The following is a 20,633-nucleotide window of genomic DNA, read 5'->3' as shown; positions in this document are numbered from 1 at the left end:
TGCTCAAAAAGCACGCAAGAGAAAGAAAGAAAAGTAAACTGTGCAAAGACAACCCCTGGCATATACTAGGTGTCCCGTAGAGTCTCTCTGACCCTCCCTCACCTGATGCCCGTCACATAAACGCTACTCCTAGCTTCTGGGCTGCTGGAATTTGTAGACCGAGTTTTAACTAAGACTTCTGCCAAGAAAGGAAAGTCACTAAGCTTTCTCTTGTAAGAGGCCACCTGCTCCTAGGACGGGGATTTTTGTTTTGCCCACTGATGTATGCTAAGTGCCTAAAACACTGCCTGGCACCTCATCAGTAAAGGGATGGATGGGTGGGCGGGCCGGCACCGCTCTGAGTTTCCCAGAAGTTGGGAGGCGATGACAGCTCCCTCCAGCAACCACAGTGGCCGGTGGGGAGGGAGGAGCGGGGACTCTAGACCAAGACCCCCCTCGGTTCACGTTCAGCCACATCAACTCCCCCAGAGCTGGGGCAGTAGGACCCCAGACAACGGGGCGTCCCCACGTCCGCCCAGGAGTACGGGATGGAGCCAACACAAGGGCTCCCGCGGAGGAGGGCGGGGAACAGATGGGGCGCCCTTGCACTGCCTCTGGGGATCTGCATGGGGCTGCCCCAGGTGCTCCCACATTGGGGGGACAGACGGGGCGCCCCCGCGCCGCCCCTGGGGGACGGAACGGGGCCACCCAGATCCTCTCGCAGCGGGGGACAGATGGAGCGTCCTCGCGCCGCCCTTGGGGGCCTGGGTGGCACCGCCCCAAACGATCCCCACGGGGAACCAACAGGGAACCCCCACGCCGCCTCAGGGGCTCTCCCCTGGAGGACGGTTGGGGTGGCCCCGCGCCGCCCCTAGGGGACCGGACTGGGTCGCTAAGGGGCTCCTGCAGGGGCACACCAGGGACCGAGCGCCTCAGCGAGGGCAGCAGTCCGCGACAGTCGCCGCCCTCAGAGGACGCTTCAAGCATGTGTGAGCCCTCAGCGACAGACCCCTCCGCCAAGCAAAGGAGTCCCCTCTCCCTCTCCCTTTTCCGCTGCAGAAAGGCCTTTGCGGCGCCTCCCCAGTAGCGTCCTTCACCTCAGAGACGTCGCCCCGCCTCCCAGACTTCGCGGCTGAGGGAAGCCTCCCACTCTCCTTTTCCACACTGTTCCATCTTCTCCCGCAAAATGTCTGCTCGGCCACCGACTGTGTGTCCCTCCGCCCCGCGAAGCTTCTCCACGCCCCTCCTCATTCTTCAAGTCCCTCAGCGGCGGGGCGCTGCGCCGCGCGCTCTCGCGAGAGTCCACCACGCCGCCCTCTCCCTCAGCCCCTCGCCCGCGAGGAAGCCTCCCCGGACCCCGCGGCGCGCGGTCGCGGGCGGCGCATGCGTGGCCACGGCTCCCAGCGCCCCCCGCGCAGTCCGCGGGCGGAGCGGACCAGGCCGCGCGCGGGTCCGACGACCGTCCCCTCTGAGGTCTCGCTGGGTCCCGCGGGTTCTTTCCCCTCAGGGGCAGAACCGCCTTGCGGTCTTTTCCTCGGCGTGCGGAGGGTTCCTGAGGACTGTCGGGACCGCCTTGGGCCCTAAAGAACCCGGCGCTGCCCTCGGACACGGCCGGCCCCACAGGCCACCCGCAGCGGCCTGGGCGCGCCGCGCGGGCCAAGCCTCGCTCCTCGAACCCCGAAGCCCCGGCCGGGCGGGGCCTGCACATCCGGCCCCACCCACCCGGGGCCTCGCCTCCCCGGAGCCCAGCCCCCTCCCGGCCTGCAGTCCGCCCCCGCCCACCCCTCCTTCTGCCCCCACCCCCCCGATTTTCTCCGGGTTCCCTGGCCTTGCTCTTTCGGACATTGCACTAAAAGAGATGCATCCTGGAAAACCACATCGTGTTTGGAGAAGAGGCCGGGTTTGGGACCTTAGGGTACACGTTCTCCTTTTCAAGCGTCTAGGATGGATTTGATTAACGAACCCGGAGTACCCTGTTGCGGCCGACGGCCGTTTTTTCACTTCCTTACCGTCCCACTTCCAAAAATCGTTAAGCAGAGAACTCTCGGAGGTTTATGAGTCTACTTGGAACTAGATGTGAGGTTGCCCACCTGGTCGGAGCATGGCTGCACCCCTGGACCCTCAGATCGATGATGCTCCCTTGGAGGTTGAGGGATGCTTAATAATGAAGGTGGAAAAGGACTCCGAGTGGGCAGCGGAACCCGCGCTGGAAGGATCGGAGGGCTCCGAGGCCGAGACCTTTCGCAGATGCTTCAGGCAGTTCTGTTACGAGGATGTGACTGGACCCCATGAAGCTTTCAGCAAACTCTGGGAACTTTGCTGCCGGTGGCTGAAGCCCGAAATGCGTTCCAAGGAGCAGATCCTTGAGCTGCTGGTGATTGAACAGTTTCTCACCATTTTACCCAAGAAGATTCAGGCGTGGGCGCAGAAGCAGTGTCCGGAAAGCGGAGAGGAGGCGGTGGCCCTCGTAATACATTTGGAGAAAGAGACTGGAAGACTAAGACAGCAGGTGAGAGAGGATTTTCCAAATAGTTGTATTTAGAAGGCGATGGGGAAGTGCAGGGGGGTGGGGTTGGGGGGGCAGGGATGCCTTGCAGATAGGGCTTATGGAGGGAGAAACGGTACTAATGAGAGACCTTTAAAGTGAATCGAAAGAGGATCGGAATTTCATATTAAATCGGGAGGGGGAAAAAAAAAACAAACCTTGCTTGAAATAGGGTTTTGCAAATGAAGTTAAACATTATGCATCTAAGTGTTTGTTCACGTCTTTTGTGTAATGTTTCCCAAAAATTCTATGAGAGAACAATACATTATGCTTTGCAGGGTTGGACTTTTGCAGCCTGATTTTCAAGAGGGCTGTTTTTGCAAAGAAAGCAAGCACAAACTTCATGAGTTATCCCAGGGTCCTCTCTAGTCCTTTAATATTCCAATGCGTGTCTTCTGAGGGGCCCTTCATCCCTGTCACTCTTCTCTAGTTTAACCAGCAGATCTTCGTTTGTCGGTGGTATTTCTCGGTCTTCTAGTTGTTTTCAACAGCCCTTTCATTAACCTCATGAAACCCTGCAAGATTTGCTGTTTCACCTTGCTCAGGATTTGCATTCGTATAAAGACCTATCAGCAGGCTGCTGTGTTGGTCAGGGATATCCACTACATGTAGAAATTATTTTATATTTTCAGTTCCCTAGTGAATTTATTTCGCTGCTCTGTGAACCTAATAGATGCAAGGACTTAGTATCTATTCTGATAATAAGGAGGCTGTGTATTTTACTCTTGATAGATTCCCCCCCCTCTGTATACTAATAAAGAGCACTCTCCTGTTGCCTTATCCCTAGACTTCTGGACAGTACTGTTCACCTGATGCCCTTGGACACTCCATTGGGAATGGAGTGAAATTTTCATTCCTTCTCACATCTTCTATCCTTCTTTGATGTCTTTCTGGGGGAAGTTTGGCCCTCTCTGGCCCTGTTTTCCTCCCTCTTTCCATTATGGCATTGGCTTTATTTCCCAGGTTAGCAGTCCTGTGCACTCGGAGAAGCAGGTCCCACTTGGAGCAGCATGGGAGGTAACAGACTTTCAGCCAGAGCAGGTGGAGACCCAACCCAGAGTGGTGTCTCTGGAGGAAGCTAGAAGCCTCCACTCAGGACACGAAGAGCAGCTGAACCAAAAGAGAGAGCATCGGCCCTTACCCAAGAATGGTAAGAAGAACTCGGAGCATTCCCAGTGCAGAGATCATGGCAGATGCATATTATAACCCTAACACCATGACTTGCTTAGAGTAGGATCCTTAATATGTATTTGAAAATAAATTGAATATTTGGGGAGCAAGGGTTTCATTCACTTCAAGAGTTGGTAATATGTACAGCAGAAGCAAGAGGCATCTTAAAGATGGACTCTGGGAACACATTCCCAGACTGGCCTTAGGTCTTGCTATGAAATTTAAGAATCTCCATTCCATAACCAGCTTGTGTTTTTCAGTCGTGCTGTGTATATGTGTCTGTCTTTCTGGCTGACTATAAACAACTTTAAAAATTGTTTGGAAAGGGAAACAAGGTGTTTTTTTTTTTTTTTTAAGATTTTATTTATTTACTTGAGAGAGGGAGAGGGAGAAGCAGACTCCCTGCTGAGTGAGGAGCCCAATGCGGGGCTCCATCCCAGGACCTTGAGATCATGGCCTGAGCCAAAGGTAGGCGCTTAACCGGCTGAGCCACCCAGGTGCCCCAAAAGATTTACTTTAAAAAATTGACTCCCAAGTGAGACATCACAGAAGTAGCATATGAGAGCGGTAAACAATAAGATTTCATAGAGGAGGGAGCACAGGCTTCCTTGCTGCCCTGGACATTAATAAGTCATGTAGGAGGAAATTGAACACCTGGAGCACTGTGATCTCTATGACCCCAGTCTCGTGTCAGGCTGAGAAAGAGGGATCAAAGATCACTGAACCTACAGTGGAAGGCTTGGGTTCATATCTTTTTGTCTCTGTATCTCTATCTGTCCTTGGGCAAGTAATATGGAAAGCAGCATTAACACACACAGGTTAAGCGATTAGGCAGACAACCAGGACACAAAACTTAGCTCCGCCATCCATTCTCTATGTGGCCTTGGTCAGGTTACTTCTCAAACTTCCTGTTCTGTCATTTGTAAAAGGAAAATAATAAGGGTGTTAATGTAGGTTAAAAGAAGCAACGAAAAGAGACCAGTACATATAGTGGTCAATAAATGTTAGTTCCCTTTCTCCCATAATGGCACCATTATTTTTAAACTTCAAATCTCAGACAGATTTTACACACCCCTCACCAAGTGGCAGGATTTACTGCTGTGTACTCAACCTCTTTATCTTTCCTGAAATTCATATTGTGATAGAAATCATTACAAAGATTAAATCCAGGGGCGCCTGGGTGGCTCAGTGGGTTAAAGCCTCTGCTTTCGGCTCAGGTCATGATCCCAGGGTCCTGGGATCGAGTCCCACATCGGGCTCTCTGCTCAGCAGGAGGCTGCTTCCTCCTCTCTCTCTGTCTGCCTCTCTGCCTACTTGTGATCTCTGTCTGTCAAATAAATAAATAAATCTTAAAAAAAAAAAAAAGATTAAATCCAGATGTTTTCTGGATTTCAAAGTTCCCCCGGATTACATGCTGTCAGTTACTTTAGCTGATAAGCTTAGTCCAATAAATGTATGGTGTTTCTGGATTTTACCATCCCTGGGTGACAAGGCGTTCACAATGTGGAAAAGTGTGTTCTATTGAGGTGCTTAGCAGGACAGGGCCACTGTAGCCGTGCCACTCCCCCTGTCTCCATAACAGCTCACTAAGAAGCAGACACTGAATAGTATCTGCACTTTTTACCTTTTTTTTTTTTTCAAACGTGAAAATCCTTTTTTGGATTTCTTTTAGTTAGCAAACATAGTTACTAATATATGCCTTTTATAAAAACAAAGTGGCATAACAGGAACTTTCGAAAAGCAGGGGATATCTGTAATACATTTCTAGGGAAGTGATTCAGTTTGCTTCTTTAGAAAGTAGTGGAGCAAGCTCTTGAGTTCTTGATCACAGTAATATTCATTCTGAAAGTTTTCCCTAGATTGCAAGTACCAGAGTAGAAGTTAGACCGCAGACTGTGCTATATGTATGTGTATATATCTTCCTCCTACCTTTTGAGGGAGTGTACTATGTATTTGCTTGTGTGTCCAGGACTATGTATCAATGTGTGTTAACTTTTTTAGCATATTAAAGAATTGATCAACTCATACCAGAGATTACAAACTGATAACTCACATGTCAAGTCAGACTTGTTGTGTTTTACCTACAGAGGGTTTTTGTTTGGGGTTTTATCATTTGTTCGTTTGGAGTTCTCAGGGTTTAAAATTTTTGAGATTTTTTTTTTTTTAAAGATTTTATTTATTTATTTGACAGACAGAGATCACAAGGAGGCAGAGAAGCAGGCAGATAGAGAGGAAGGGAAGCAGGCATCCCAGGACCCTGAGATCATGACCTGAGCCGAAGGCAGCGGCTTAACCCACTGAGCCACCCAGGCGCCCCCAAATTTTTGAGATTCTTATATAAAAGTCCAGATTTCTGGCTCCTCCTGAAAATATGAGTAGCTCTAACTATAGCAGGCCCAGTGTTTCCCAATGTGGCATTAAGTAGAAGTGGGCATTGGCTGTGTACCCTTTCCGTGGTGTATGTGCTCTGCAGTTCCCCCACTCCTTACCTGGCCCCCTTCATAATGCACTTTGTCTGCTAACTCCCTAAAAGCATTCACACATGTGAGCTCTGCTTCAAGGTACCATGGTTCAGGCATTGTTCTGAACTCATTGATGAAATGATCAATTTATACTTGTTGGGGGATTTTTATGCATCTTCGTTTCTTAAAAGGAGAGGCTGCGTAGATTAAGGGTCCAGAGCCCAGAACCCTGATTGTTTCTTTCTCTTCTTATAGCTCGGCCTTCTCCCTGGGTTCTTGCTCCTGCTAATGAATGGAACATGGATCAGGAAGTAACAACCACGCGACTACCTGTTGTGTCTCAGGTACATTACCTTCTCTCTGCCTTCCTAGGGTGTTCAGTCCCAATGGTTTCCTGTGCCTTCACTGTCTTCAAACTTTTATACTCCTCCAAGAGCCTATTCCCCCTTGACTCCTTTTACAGAGAAGACTGGACCCAGACTTCTGATTAATGAGACTCCTTGCTGGATTTGATTCTTTATAATATCTTCTGCTTCATTTGGCACATCCTACACACTTGGTTTCCTGATTTTAATTCTTCTTTGGGGCCCTTCTTTCTTTCCTCCATGATCATTCATCCTTTGAAGACCCGTATGGTTATCTTGGTAGTCATTGCTGTTAGTGTTGTTACAGGGACCAGTGAAAGATGTCCACATGGCGAGAGGTTTTTCCTACAAAAAGAGCGTACATCAGATTCCCGCTCACAGAGACCTGTACCGGGATATTAGGAAAGAGAGTGTTGGGAACATGGTCTCCCTGGGTAAGGATTCTTTCCCTTTTCACATAAAAAATTTGGGGATTTTTGATATCTTTATTTCTACTGATGATACAATAGTTGTAACTGTCAACACCTACAGGACCTCCGTGGATTGTCTGGTCATTTCTGTGGCCAGCTCACCAGACCTAGTAATCACTTATCTATGCTCTCTTCCTCATTCCTTCCTTTCTTCCAGTTTAAAATATATACGTATTCTCCTAACTTAGGGATGAAAACATTGGCAAGGTGTTATATACAACTTTCACGTTCATACTACTTAAATATAAGCTTATACATACCCATTAGACTAAAAGCTCTGTAAAGTCACAAGGTCTTTGATGATATGCCCTTGTTTAACTGCAGTAACCCAACACTTTGCACCAAGCTAGATGCATGGGTAGAGGCCAGCAAATAATTGTTGAATGGATAGAAATTTTGTAGATGGAAGGGAAAAGATAATCTCAATACAATAACCTTGGTAGTGTGTTGTGAATGATTTAAATAGCACAAAATCACAGGCACACATAACCACTGTTGTATCACTTTACAGGCAAACTTCTGAAGGATTTGTCACTGCATTAGCAGTGGACATAAGTACAGTTCATTCATACATAAGCTAAAAGTTGAATACTGATTATTAATAAAATTACAGGCCTAGGGGCACCTGGGTGGCTCAGTAGGTTAAAGCCTCTGCCTTCAGCTCAGGTCATGATCCCAGGGATCCTGGGACCACACATCGGGCTCTCTGCTCAGCTAGGAGCCTGTTTCCCCCTCTTTCTCTCTGCCTGCCTCTCTACTTATGATCTCTGTCAAATAAATAAATAAAATCTTAAAAAAAAAAAAAAAAGAAAAGGAAGTTACAGGCCTAAAATGTGTACTAACCCACACTAGAGAGGCTATAAACATGTGCTAATAGGGTAGCCACTAGCCACATAGGGCAATTTAATTTTATACAATTAATTAAAATTAAATAAAGTTAAAAATTCAGTTCCTCAGTGGCTGTAGCCACCGTCAGGATATTTGACAGCTGTATTGAACAGCACAATTACAGAACATTGCTGTCATCCCAGAAAGTTCTGTTGGACAATACTACATGTAGATACTAAAGTATAGAGATTATAAAACAGGCTGTGCCAACTCAGCAAATAAAGATACACCAAGGATTATTTATAATTAGAAAGCAATTAAGGCAACTAAAACCAATGACCAACGTAGGGTGGCACTGATGACACGGTGGTAGCAAGGCGGCCATCCCAGAGCGGCAGGCATTCCAGCCGTCTGCCTGGGTTGCACACACGGGCACTTCCTAGCGTGACCTCAGTTTACACGGCACCCAGACCTAGCAGCGTGCTGCGTGAGAGTCCTGAGTCAAGTATGAGATCCCTCTAGTGGGATGGGGATCATCCTCGGAGAATTCAGATATAGACCAGCACCTTCACATGTACAGTCTTGAGCAAGACGGTCTGAACTGCGTAGGTCCATTTCTACATGGATTTTTTTTTCAGTAAATATGTATAGAACTGTGAATATATTTTCTCGCCCTTATGACTTTTTTAATAACATTTTCTTTTCTCTAATTTGCTTTATTATGGGAATACAGTATGTAATTATATATAATACACAAAAGACATGTTAGTGGACTATGTTGTCAGTAAGGCTTCCAGTCAGTAGTAGGCTCTTAGTAGTTAAGTTTTGGGGGAGTCAGAAGTTATACACGGATTTTTGACTGCATAGGCTTGGTTGCCTAGCCCCGCCTTTGTTCGAGGGTCAACTGTGAAGACATGTAGAAAGACCCAGACCAGAGACACCTGCCCCGATCCTTTATCATAGGTTGTAAACTCATGGCTTACGGACTCAGTCTAGCCTATACACATATTTTGGCCTTGCTCAGCATTTTAATTTTTTCTTACTCTGTAAATCTGGATATCCTGTGTCTCTTGAAAAATCAAATGTCAGACACCATGGGCCCACTTTCTCACTGTCTGCCTGGCCTTTATAGATATTCAAGCTTTCATTAATCCTATACTTACCTTTCTCATGTAAAAATAAACAGCCAATCTCCATCCCCAGGGTTCTTTCAGAAAGGATTTGATGTGATGCTTCTTTTTCTTGACAATTCTGTGAAGTTTTTGTGTTATCTAGAAGAAAACCAAATTTTATTACATACCTGTTGGGTGTTAGATACTTTACAGATGATCATTTAATTAATATTCCCAGCATTTCTGGGAATAGGGGCCAGCATTCCCTAGGCAACCGAAGCTCAGAGATTAAGAAACTTCCCTCTGGTCCAAAAGTAAAGCAGGGTTTACTGGGGTCAGGGTTCGCATTTAAGACCTGTTGATCTCCACAGCACCATGAGACAATAAGCTATCTGTGTGCTTCCTTCTCCTTCCATTTCTTTCCTATTAACCTTGCCACACATATCCCCAAATTCTTGATGTATCTGTCCTAGCCCCAGTGTGTGTGTGTGTGTGTGTGTGTGTGCGCGCGTGCATGCATATGTTGGGGTGGGGGTGGGAGTATGTGGGGACCAGTATGAGCACACTTGGTTCCATGAGTAACAAATACTGGTTACAGCAGATGCTGAACCTTGCACAATGTTAGACACTGAGAGGGAATCAAAGGTAATAGAATATATGTTTCTTACCCTTAAAGGCTTTCCCTTAAGAACTAGCAAGAGAAAGAAATGATATATACATGAGAAGTAACCTGATAATGTAAATTAGTAGATGATTGTGCCAAAGAAGAGAGGTGTAAGGGTAACTATAACTATACCATAGGTAGTAAGAATGACCGTGCTGTGCTCTGTCATGGTTGAGGAAGGCTCTAGAAGAGAGGGGACAAAACGTTTTGAGGATAGGTGTGGACAAGTGTCCAGGAGGGCCTGCTAGAGCCACAGATGAGGGCATGCAGCTCTGACCTCTGGTTTAGCATGAAATGTGTTTCTCTTGTAGGAAGTACTGTGTCTGTGTCTAACAAGATTGCCCAGCTGGAGCAAAGAAAGGAGCCATGGACCCTGGGTCTTCACTCTTCTAACAAAAGGAATATTATTCTACGGAGCAACCACATCAAGGAGAAGCCAGTTCACACGGCTCAGATCCCTGCGCGCAGTGCGGGGAGAATGTGGGGCGAACAGCAGCACTGGGGTTTAGAAGATGAGAAGATAGCGGGCGTGCATTGGAGCTATGAGGAAACAAAGACTTTCCTTGCCATTCTCAAGGAGTCTCGCTTTTATGAGACACTGCAGGCTTGTCCCCGAAACAGCCAAGTGTACGGGGCTGTGGCTGAGTGGCTTCGTGAGTGTGGCTTCCTCCGAACACCAGAACAGTGTCGCACCAAGTTCAAAAGCCTCCAGAAGAGCTATCGGAAGGTGAGAAATGGCCATGTGCTGGAACCCTGTGCCTTCTTTGAGGACATGGACGCTCTGTTGAACCCTGCAGCCCATGCTTCATCTGCTGATAAGCCAAAGGAGATTCTCTCTCTCCCCAGACTAAAGAGAGTTGATATCGGTGCTAAAGAACGGATCAGTTTGGTGGAGGAGGAAGATGCCGCAGAAGAATCTGATGGTGATGAAATGGGCGTTGAATTTATCCAGAAGTCTGAGATTCGTGGCGCCCCTGTCTTGTTTCAGAACCTGAGTGGTAAGAACTGTGCTCTTTCCTTCGGGTATGAAAATGGATTATATGGGCTTGTAGTAAATAGAGTAAGTAGACCAGAGGCAGCCAAATTTGGGGAGTGCTGCCGTAAGCACCTTGCCACTAATCACTGAACGTACTCTCAGGTCTTTGCTGCTGGCCCTGGTGCAGTCTGAGCAGTGGCTGTGACAGTTCTTTCTTGGGCTAGAGCACAGCATGGATTTGAGTATTTGGAGCCTGTGGAAGGAAGATAAATAAAGTCAAAGGACTCTGGAGCGCCCTCATCTGAGGATTGGTAGAAACCAGCCAGTTGTGTTGAATTATAATAAGGCAGAGATACATTGTTATACTATCTAGGATGACCAGTAAAAGACTGTATAGCTGAAGAAAGTAAAAAATTGTAATGGTAGAAGAAGACAAGAAAGGAGAGAAAAAGGAACACAAAGTAGATGAGTCTAATGGAAAACACAGTAAGATGGTAGACATATATCCAAATATGTCATTAGTTCCAAACTTAAAAGACCATCAATCATTAAAAAAAATGAAATATTGCTTACAAGAGATATGTGTGAAGTATAAGACACAAAGACCTTGAAATTAAAAGATGGGGAAAGATATACCACATACAATATAAACAAAAGCTTATGTTGAAATTGGGGACATGCAGAACTAACCCAGCAGTTAACAACTAGGTGACAGTAGACACATCCTGTAAGTACTCTGAAGTTCCTTTTTCTCATCAGTAAAAACCTGACAGGATTCCAGGATCATTAGTTTTAAATGAAGTAATAGATAAAAATTGAGGAAGGCATTCTGCAGATGTTAAACACAAACATCTCAGTTCTTTGTGATATGCATGAAAAAAAAGGGATAGGCAGAGGCGAAATGAGAAGGAGAGACTTTATTCTGGTGAAATTCAGTGACACATAGCCAGGCGTCACTATTATTGGGAAAGTTTCTCCACTCTACCTTGGGAAAAGATGGTAATTCTAGGGGCTTCTGGATGGCTCAGTCAATTAAGTGTCCTCCTTCTGCTCGGGTCATAATCCCAGGGTCCTGGGATCGAGCCCCACATTGGGCTCCTGCTCAGCAGGGAGTCTGCTTCTTCTACTCCCTCTGGCCCCCACTCATGCTCTATTTCTCTCTCTAATAATAATAATAAATAATAAATTTGTTGTTGTGAATTTTATATTATTATCTATGATTTATAATTATATAAATATAATTATGTTTATTATATGTAATATATGACATATATTACATATAATATAATTTTATATGTAGTTGTATATGAATATAATTATAATATAATTTATAATAAGTCATATCTAATAATAAATCATCTTTTTTAAAAGATGGTAAGTTCTTAGAGTGGAAAAATAAATCAGGCTAGGAGAGCTGGGGGTCCACTCATGACTGTATCTATTCAAAAGAGATAGCTCAGGAAAACACAGGGAAGACACATCGTGCATGGATAGGTGCTCCCCAATCCGGAAATCCATAGACAGGAGGGTGGTCCCAAGCTAGGCCTGGAGGAGAGCACGGGGTAAGACTGAGGATAGAAGTGACTTCTTCCTACTTACAAAACAGACAAAAAGCATGGTTTAACACACTACTCAGACGTGTTCTGGAAAGCTTGATTCTGCCGTAGACGTAGAACATCTGCTTGTCTTGCAAGTCATTTCATCTCTTACAGTAGGGGACTCAGTGACATAAAAAATGACTCTAGATGTAGTTCTGCTCTTCAAGGAAGACTCGTTAAAAAAAGGGTCCTAGTCTGTTAGTTTTAACCATTTAGAAAAGACCTGTGTATCCTTGGCTAATCGCCATAGCAGTGGCAGATCTGAGGGACTACATTCTTACTCTACCAAATAAACTTTGAGATCAGTTTAACAATTTCAATTTAAAAATCCTATTGGGATGTTGACTTTATAGATTCATTTGAGAACTGAATCTGTACAACTTGAGTCTTCCTATCCGGAAACATAGTGTCTCTCCATTTTTTCTAGTTAATTTATGTCTTTCAGTAAATTGCAGATTTTTTTATAGAGACCCTCTATTTTTTGCACATCTTCTCCCCCGGCAGGTCACGGTTCCTGTTGCCACCATGAAGGGGATCTGTTTTCTTTTACGCCTTATGTTTCGAGGCTGCTTATGTCTTATGTCCTTGCACTTTCTCTTTCCATGGCAGGTGTGCACTGGGGGTACGAGGAAACCAAAACTTTTCTTGATATCCTCCGTGAGACTCGGTTTTATGAAGCTCTCCAAGCCTGTCACCGGAAGAGCAAGCTGTATGGCGCCGTGGCAGAACAGCTGCGGGAGTGTGGCTTCCTCCGGACGCCAGAGCAGTGCCGGACCAAGTTCAAAAGCCTCCAGAAGAGCTACCGCAAGGTGAAAAACGGTCATGTGCTGGAGTCCTGTGCGTTCTACAAGGAGATGGATGCCCTGATTAACGCTCGGGCCCCTGCCCCTTCCGCCAGCACTCCAGAAGAAATCCCATCACCCTCAGGGCAAGAAGGAGAGGATACTGAAATTGAACCCCAGGAACCTACAGGCTGGGAACCTGAGGAGACCTCACAAGAGGCGATGGTAGAAGATTCTGGCAGTGAGAGAATGAGTGAAGAGGACATTGTGCGAGAGTCGGAGTTCCAGGGGCCTCCAGGTCTACTGCAAAGCCCAAATGGTAAGGACCATCGAGGGGGAAGGGTGATTTACTGAAGAATCGGTAACTCTCTGCATATTGCCCATGGGTATTTATTCCTTAAACAGGGTTTGAGGAGCCTGTGCTGCGTGAGGAATGGGGGATCTAGCAGTGAATAAAACAAAGTGTCTTTCTCGTGGTGCTTCTGTTCAAGGAAGTTGCTGACGTTCTAGTGATTCAGTCCTTGGGATCTCAGCCTCGGTTTTTGTCTGTATGGGTCAGTGTTTCAGATCATCTGAAGAAGACAGAGGCAAAATGAGAGAGAGACTTGACTGCACGTTTCAACAGACGGCTGGTGCCCTCATGGGCATCTGTCCCCACAGCAGCCCGGACTTAACATTTCACAAGTAAAATCACGGTCTTCCTTCCTGTACCTTGGCCCTTCCCTGTGTCCTCCCACTCCCACACCCAGACTTAAAACTTTAGAGACGTTTTGATGCTTTCTCTCTGGTTATTTACATCCAAGCAGAGATCACATTTTTCTCAGCTGTTGTAGAGCTTCCATCTGTCCCCTTGTTAGTCACCGCAGCCACTACCTGTGGTGAGAGACGTTTAGCCTTTCTCTTTCTCTTGTCTAGACTTTTGTAAAAGTCTCCAAACCAGGTTTCCGCATCAGTCTTGTATTAAGGTTCCACAGCCATCCTCGGTCTGAGCTCATCTAATCTTCCTGTCCTTACCTGTTACGGTTTCCTTCTGCACTGTCTGCTCACTCAAAACAAACACTAGAGAAGGGGCCTACGTGTGCTTTCTGCTAGTGTTCATATGAGAAATCGTAGTTTGCAGGCTGAAATCGTTAAGTCCTATATAACCCAGGTTTTGACTCCTGGAAACAAAGTCTTTTGGTACCATCCCTTGTGAGTCTCATTTTGTAAATCAAGCTGCAGACCCATCACTAAATTGTCACACTCCGTCTGAGCCAACCACAGGGCTGGGACTTCCTTCAAATCCCGGGACAATGTTGGACCCAAAGAGAACGCTTCAGAAGAACTGCTAAATGAAAGATGGCATTGTTGGGACTTTCATTTAACCTATCGGACTGATCGATGGCTGTTCTCCTCTCCCCAACCCACACCACAGCCGCCCTACTTGGGTTGGGAGGGCAGAGGGATATCAGCAGTTTCAACTCAGTGTATGCAAGGACAGGAATGTTAAAACCGGCAAGTAGGAACAAGACAGCATAGCAAAATGCTTAAGAACAGGGTTTGGGGGCTGCCTGGGTGGCTCAGTGGGTTGGAGCCTCTGCCTTCCGCTCAGGTCATGATCCCAGGGTCCTGGCCCGCATCAGGCTCTCTGCTGCACGGGGAGCCTGCTTCTTCCTTTCTCTCTGCCTGCCTCTCTGCCTACTTGTGATCTTTGTCTGTCAAATAAATAAATAATCTTTTAAAAAAAAAAAAAAAAACAGGGTTTGGGGATCAAACAGACCTGGATGAAATAATACAATGTTGAGAACTTGATTCTAAATAATCTGGGTAGAGGAGCAGAAAGTGGGCGGGACTAGAGATGAGACTAGGTTGGCCAGGAGGAGATCATCACAAAAGCGGGGTGAGTGGTTCACGGAAATTCATTTCACGTACTATAGTCTCAGCTTTTCTGTATGCCTGAATTTTACATAATAAAAAGTTTATACAAAACCACAGTTAATAAGTGGCCAGGATGGAATCAGAACCAGAGCTGTGTGGTTCCAAAGCCTGTCAGTCTAGAAGACCTCCTGGAAAGGATGGCATCCGGGGTGCACCTTGCAGTGAGTGTGGGACATAGAAGAGAGTGAGGGGGTGGGGAGAGTTAAGCTGAGTCCAGGTATGTGTGTGAGACAGCTGGATAAAACAGGGCCAAGAACACGTGAGGAGAAGGAAGAAATAGCCTTGGGTAGGATATGATCAGATATTGATGAACTCAGAAGTCATTGAGGAATTGGAACCTGATCGCTAGAATCTGCTATGAACACCAGGACAGCATATTGTCGCACAGATGTGAAATTTTGAAAGCAGGGTGAGTGGGAGAAGAACTTCAGGGAGAGCGCTAAGTTGGCCCCTGTTACTCCGGGTCTGGATGGGGAATGACAGCTTGGATTTCAGTTCCATTCAGAAAACATTTCTGAAGGCCTACTATGTACGGGCTGTTATTGGCTGTTCGTGGCACTGAACGAAAAGAAGGGACAATGAATCAGAATGGTAACAGGACCCGAGACGCCAGAGAAGTACGCAGGCATCCCAGCACACAAAGCCTTGTTGGCTATGTTGTTTATGTTAATACAGGACTGGTCTGGAATTTTTATCATCTTTTTTTTTTTTTTTCCAGATTTTGAAATTGGAGGAAGTATTAAGGAGGACACAACACAGGTAATATATAAGGACATGGAGCAGCATAGGGCATTAATAGAAAAGTCTAAAAGGGTCATTTCCCAGAACGCTGATCCAGGTAAATACCGTAAAAGGGAATGCATCTCAGGAAGACAATGGGAAACCCTCCAAGGCATCAGACAGGGAAAGCTGACATCTCAATCACGAGACATAGGGAAAGCTGTAGGGCATCTGAGGCCTTTCATGGGGAAGAGACCCTACCGGCTGCTCAAATACGGAGAAAGCTTTGGAAGGAATGCTCGTCTTATGTGCCGGATGTCCCACCAGAAGGAAAATCCTTATAAATGCAGTGTCTGTGGGAAGTGCTTTGGTAGAAGCAGGAGCCTAATCAGACATCAAAGAATCCACACCGGAGAAAAACCTTTTAAATGTCTTGACTGTGGGAAAAGCTTTAATGACTCCTCCAACTTCGGTGCCCACCAGAGAATCCATACTGGGGAGAAACCCTACAGGTGTGGGGAATGTGGAAAATGCTTTAGTCAGAGCTCGAGTCTCATCATACATCAGAGAACCCACACTGGAGAGAAGCCCTATCAGTGTGGGGAGTGTGGGAAGAGCTTTACCAACAGCTCCCATTTCAGTGCCCACCGCAGGGTCCACACGGGCGAGAACCCCTACAAATGTGTGGATTGCGAGAAAAGTTTCAATAACTGTACAAGATTTCGAGAGCATCGGAGGACACACACTGGAGAGAAGCCCTATGGCTGTGCCCAGTGTGGCAAACGTTTCAGTAAGAGTTCTGTCCTCACCAAACATCGGGAAGTTCATTCCAGAGAAAAGCTTCTGCCGCACCCACCATCCACATATTCCCCAGAGAACCTGCCTAAGGGAAAGACTGATGAATTCAGGAAAACTTTTTGACGTTGACCTCTTCTCCTACGTGCCCCATTAGCCATTTTACCCCAGCCTCATCCTTGGAAGCAGTCTTTTCCTAGCTATGAAGTATAATTCCCAAGACAAGCTTGAGAATACAAATACACTAGGAGCCCGCCTCGTATTCTCACCTCCACCTCTAACTTGACCAGCCTGTTCCTCTCAACTTCTCCCTTAGCAAGGTGGAGAAGACATCCTGTCTGGGTTCAGAATGACAGTTCCTTTGGTATGTCAAGGCCTCTGCCATAGGACTGCCAAGTCCAGCAACATTCAAGGTCCCTCCACGTAGCTGAAAGTTGTTTTCAAGCAGACCCAACATGCTGAAAGTTTCCTGTTGTCCACCACATGGGAACCCGGATGCAGCTCAATCCCAGATTTCTTGTGGGGGTAGAACTTTCAGGCTCTGATCAGGATGACACCACATGCATCTTGGCTTGAAGATACAAGGGATAATGAGATTTTACAGCTTCCTTGAGAAGTCTGTTGCACGATACACTTTTGTGTCAAGTCGATTCCCACAGCTAGGGTGGAGTCCCTATATTGTCACTGAAACCAAATGTGGTTTGCCTGGCCTTCCATAGAGATGAGAAGCAACTGATTACCCATTGTGCTGACCTTCTCTGGACTGAAACCTTCTTGGCTACTGCTTTTCCAGACCCTAAATAATTCAATTCTTAACATTTCTCCTAAGTCCTACACTTACCTCTTATCTGATTCTCCTGAACTACCAGGCCCTCTCCAGATTAAATAGGATGCATGCCCGTGGTGTGTCTCATTAAGATAAAGTAGAATCAACTCAGACACGTTCTACCCTACCGCTCTTCTGGTTCTTCCCTAGAACATGACTGGCATGTTGGCATATTTTATGCCTCCCTACCCCACATTTAGTATAATGTTCCATAATAATAGTTTTCTCAAACATTAAGGAAGTACGGAAGAAGTGCGGTAGAAACCAGACCCCTTCACTGTTTCTAAGACCAGTCAGACTCCGTAGGCCTGCTCTAGATCAGACAGCCCCCTCATTCAGACCACCACCTCTGGGGCTGTTTGTTAAATATGTCATCCTTCTCCGAGCCTTGTAGTTGGTCCCCATCCATAGGATCATCAACCTGATTGTAGAGCCCAGAGTAATTTATATCACTCTATAGCTTACTTAGCTTACTGAGTGAAAATGGATTTACAGGAACTTCCAATCTAGAACACTTGTCGTTTTCCTCATTTACCTATTTGTCTAAAAAATCTCTTCAATAATCTAGCACTAACCCAACAGGTATTGAAGGAAGAGTCAAATGAGGAGGAAAAAAGCAGGGAGGTAATTAATAGATTTCTGGAAGTTACAGATAAAACCATGGAATCTGGTCTTCCAAGGCTGATTGCTCCAGGACGAGGCCAGTAACATTTATACCATTACTGCAGTAACCTGGGGCGGCTTTGCTTTGGGGAGGGGAAGTCCTGAGTTTGGTGGAAGGACAGCCAGAGTCCCGACTGTGTGAAGATTCTTCTGATCTGACCTCTATCCACCTTTGTCAGATGTTCTCTTATTTGAAATCCTCTGGAGATCATATTTTTCCTTTGCGTACCTTTGAATCTTTCGAAGCCTATTCCTCAGAGTTCCGAGGAGGGTAGGCAGTGTAGAAAGAAATCCAATTCATGGTGCCAGAATAGGGTGTGGCCTGCTGGAAGGCAGGTGACTCAGGTACACATCGATACACGTTTGTGATTTATATTTGTTGAAGATGTTACGACTGTTCACACCTCAGTAGGTTGTGTTCCTGCGTGTGGTCTGAATTACAGACTTCTAATGGTTAAGTGCAGTGTTGTGTCGTTAGTGTGCCTAGCACAGTGAGATGTGTGTGGTGCCCATGGGTGTGTGCTTGTATCGTGTAGATATTTTGAAAATCCAGCCCTAGAGAAGATGCCCATGAATAGAAATCACCATGTAGTAATGCATACACAGGATTGATAATTATATGGGAAGCATGATTCAGGAAAGTAGGTGATTTATTCCTAAGTATTAAGTACTGTTCCGTGTAAGGCCGTGTTCCAGGCCCAGTAAGGGGATGCGAACACGGAGACGTGGTGCCTGCGCTCAAGGACCTGGCCGTGCGACAGAGGAGGCATTGCGGCAAAGGTAATTAATGCCAGTTACCTTCGTGTCACTTGCAAAGTGTCGGTGACTCCACTGTGAGAAAATCACTATCACCTGCAAAAGCATTTTTCTGAATTGCCTTGAATTGTATACCTCTGCGTCCCCAGTGTCCCTAATGGCAGGAACAGTGCAGGACCCATTCCATCTCAAGTGGGGCAGACCGAGTCTGTGTGAGCTTCATTTGTCTGGGGCTGCACAGAGGTAGAACCCAAGTTCCCCTGCCGATGTTTCTAGACGTGGGTTAACTTGCCTTCACGAACTCTGTCTGTGCCGAAGAAATAGAAGGTCCTGCCCACCAGCTTAGACCAAGACGACTTGCATCTTGTCTTTTCTCAACTGGAGCATGAAAGTCAAAATGAATAACGTATCTTTTATATCACATAGTACTGCCTTTATGAAGATCCATAGGAAAAGGTTTTTTTTCTGGGTCTCGGTACCAGGGAAAGCTCTGACCCTAAACAGGAAAAAAAAAAGAAAAGGATTTACAAACACTGTGATTTTTATAACTTACTGCTTTTTTCTCTTTGTTCTGGCTGCTGGAAGGCTCAAGAAAACATACAAGCCACCTCAACCAACTACCTAAAACCTCTATTTGTTTAATCCCATCTGATTTCTTTGAAAATTACCCCAAATGCTATTTTTTAAAAGCAGTATGAACAGCTGGATATTTTATTCTCTGACATCTTACCCAAGGCATTTGGAAACTGGCTTGTATTCCCTGCCTACACTTGCTTTGTTACCCCCACGAATACCTCCAGTTCCTATCAGTGATTTTATTACACATACAACCTTACTTGTCCATAAATCTTTTTTAAAGAAGGAAGCTTCACACATACGTTTAAACCTCTCTGGGCAGCCTGCCCTAGGGGAGTGAGCATTAGACCAGAAGCCGAAATGGACACATCTCCGCCTCGTGGCTATCACTTACTGGGCGTTGTTTGACAAACCTCAGCCTCTCTGGGCTGGTGCTCCTTATCTGGAGAGATGCTGAACTTGATTGCCAAGACTGCTCTGGCTCTAATGTGTAGTGAGGCTGCAGGCTTTAAGATCAGGTAGCCAGCCTGGTCCGCCGTGGCAGGCGGCATCCAGGCCACACAGAACCCACTTCATACTTTAGGAAGAGGGAGGCCATGAGCAGCCCAGGAGCTTGCACAGTGAGGAGAAAGGACACATCACTCAGCCCCTGGAGCTCCTTGGTAGCCGATGGCAAGCAGCTGGAGGGAAGGAAACCCATATGTGAGATCTCGGGCCCAGTGACGGATGAGACTCCGCTAGGAAGGAGATGGGGAAGCCCCAAATGCAAGGCGTGTGTGAGCAGCTTGTGCACCTGTTAGCTTTGGCCTCTGCGTGCATTCCAGGTATAAATGTATGTCTCTTCATTGTTTCGTACTCACGTTCACGTAGATGTCCACTTGAAAACTTGTCTGTGAAATAAATGTCAAAAATAAATGACTCACGGGGTTTTTGTCATAATTCGAAGGAGGTTTTCCATTAAAGGAAAAGAGAACTTATCCAAGAGGTCACAAAAGCAGATCCCAGTAGCTTTGTAAAGAGAGTCTCCGTGTGATCCCAGCTCCCTGCCCTCCCCACATCTCCCAGGACCCTTTGTGAGTCCCCAGCTGGCCGCATGCAGCAGCCCTCGGAGGGATGCCTCTGCCACTGCCCCCAGCAGCAGCTCTGATTCTAGTGTGGAGTGCACCCTGGATGCACGGAGCTCGTGGGTTCTGGGGGAGGCCCCCACCCACAGCCTTTCCTGGTGCTTTTAAACCAGTCTCAAGATTTCCCCAAAGAAAGCTTGGCTTTGGGTTTACTGTTTTTGTTCAAAGAGTCCCAGTGGCTTCCATTTCCTTGTTCCCCTAACAATGTCAACTCCATAGACCAGAGAGTCAAGCGGAGCATCGGCCACTTGGTGAGGGTGTATTTCCAGCTAAACTGGCAGGCACCATAAGAAGAACCAGCGGAT

General features: G+C 46.4%; 1 protein-coding gene across 1 annotated transcript; it reads left to right on the top strand.

Moving 5' to 3' along the window:
• Positions 1 to 2,049: 2,049 nt before the first annotated feature.
• On the top strand, positions 2,050 to 20,122 carry ZKSCAN2 (zinc finger with KRAB and SCAN domains 2). Its single transcript, XM_044233520.1, has 7 exons — positions 2,050 to 2,488; positions 3,488 to 3,674; positions 6,412 to 6,500; positions 6,829 to 6,955; positions 9,907 to 10,593; positions 12,779 to 13,270; positions 15,587 to 20,122. Exons 1-7 carry the CDS (start codon positions 2,081 to 2,083, stop codon positions 16,507 to 16,509), a joined length of 2,913 nt encoding a protein of 970 aa, XP_044089455.1. The 5' UTR covers positions 2,050 to 2,080; the 3' UTR covers positions 16,510 to 20,122.
• The last annotated feature ends 511 nt before the right edge of the window (positions 20,123 to 20,633 follow it).

The sequence above is a fragment of the Neovison vison genome, chromosome 14, assembly GCF_020171115.1.
Source record: "Neovison vison isolate M4711 chromosome 14, ASM_NN_V1, whole genome shotgun sequence".
Taxonomy (NCBI): Eukaryota; Metazoa; Chordata; class Mammalia; order Carnivora; family Mustelidae; genus Neogale; species Neogale vison.
This window is presented reverse-complemented; position numbering and strand designations above follow the sequence as displayed.

Coding starts and splice junctions, on each gene's coding strand:
- ZKSCAN2 (XM_044233520.1), top strand. CDS start 2,081: ATGGCTGCACCCCTGGACCCTCAGATCGATGATGCTCCCTTGGAGGTT. Junction 6,501..6,828: donor GACTACCTGTTGTGTCTCAG/GTACATTACCTT, acceptor GTGTTGTTACAG/GGACCAGTGAAAGATGTCCA. Junction 13,271..15,586: donor TCTACTGCAAAGCCCAAATG/GTAAGGACCATC, acceptor TTTTTTTTCCAG/ATTTTGAAATTGGAGGAAGT.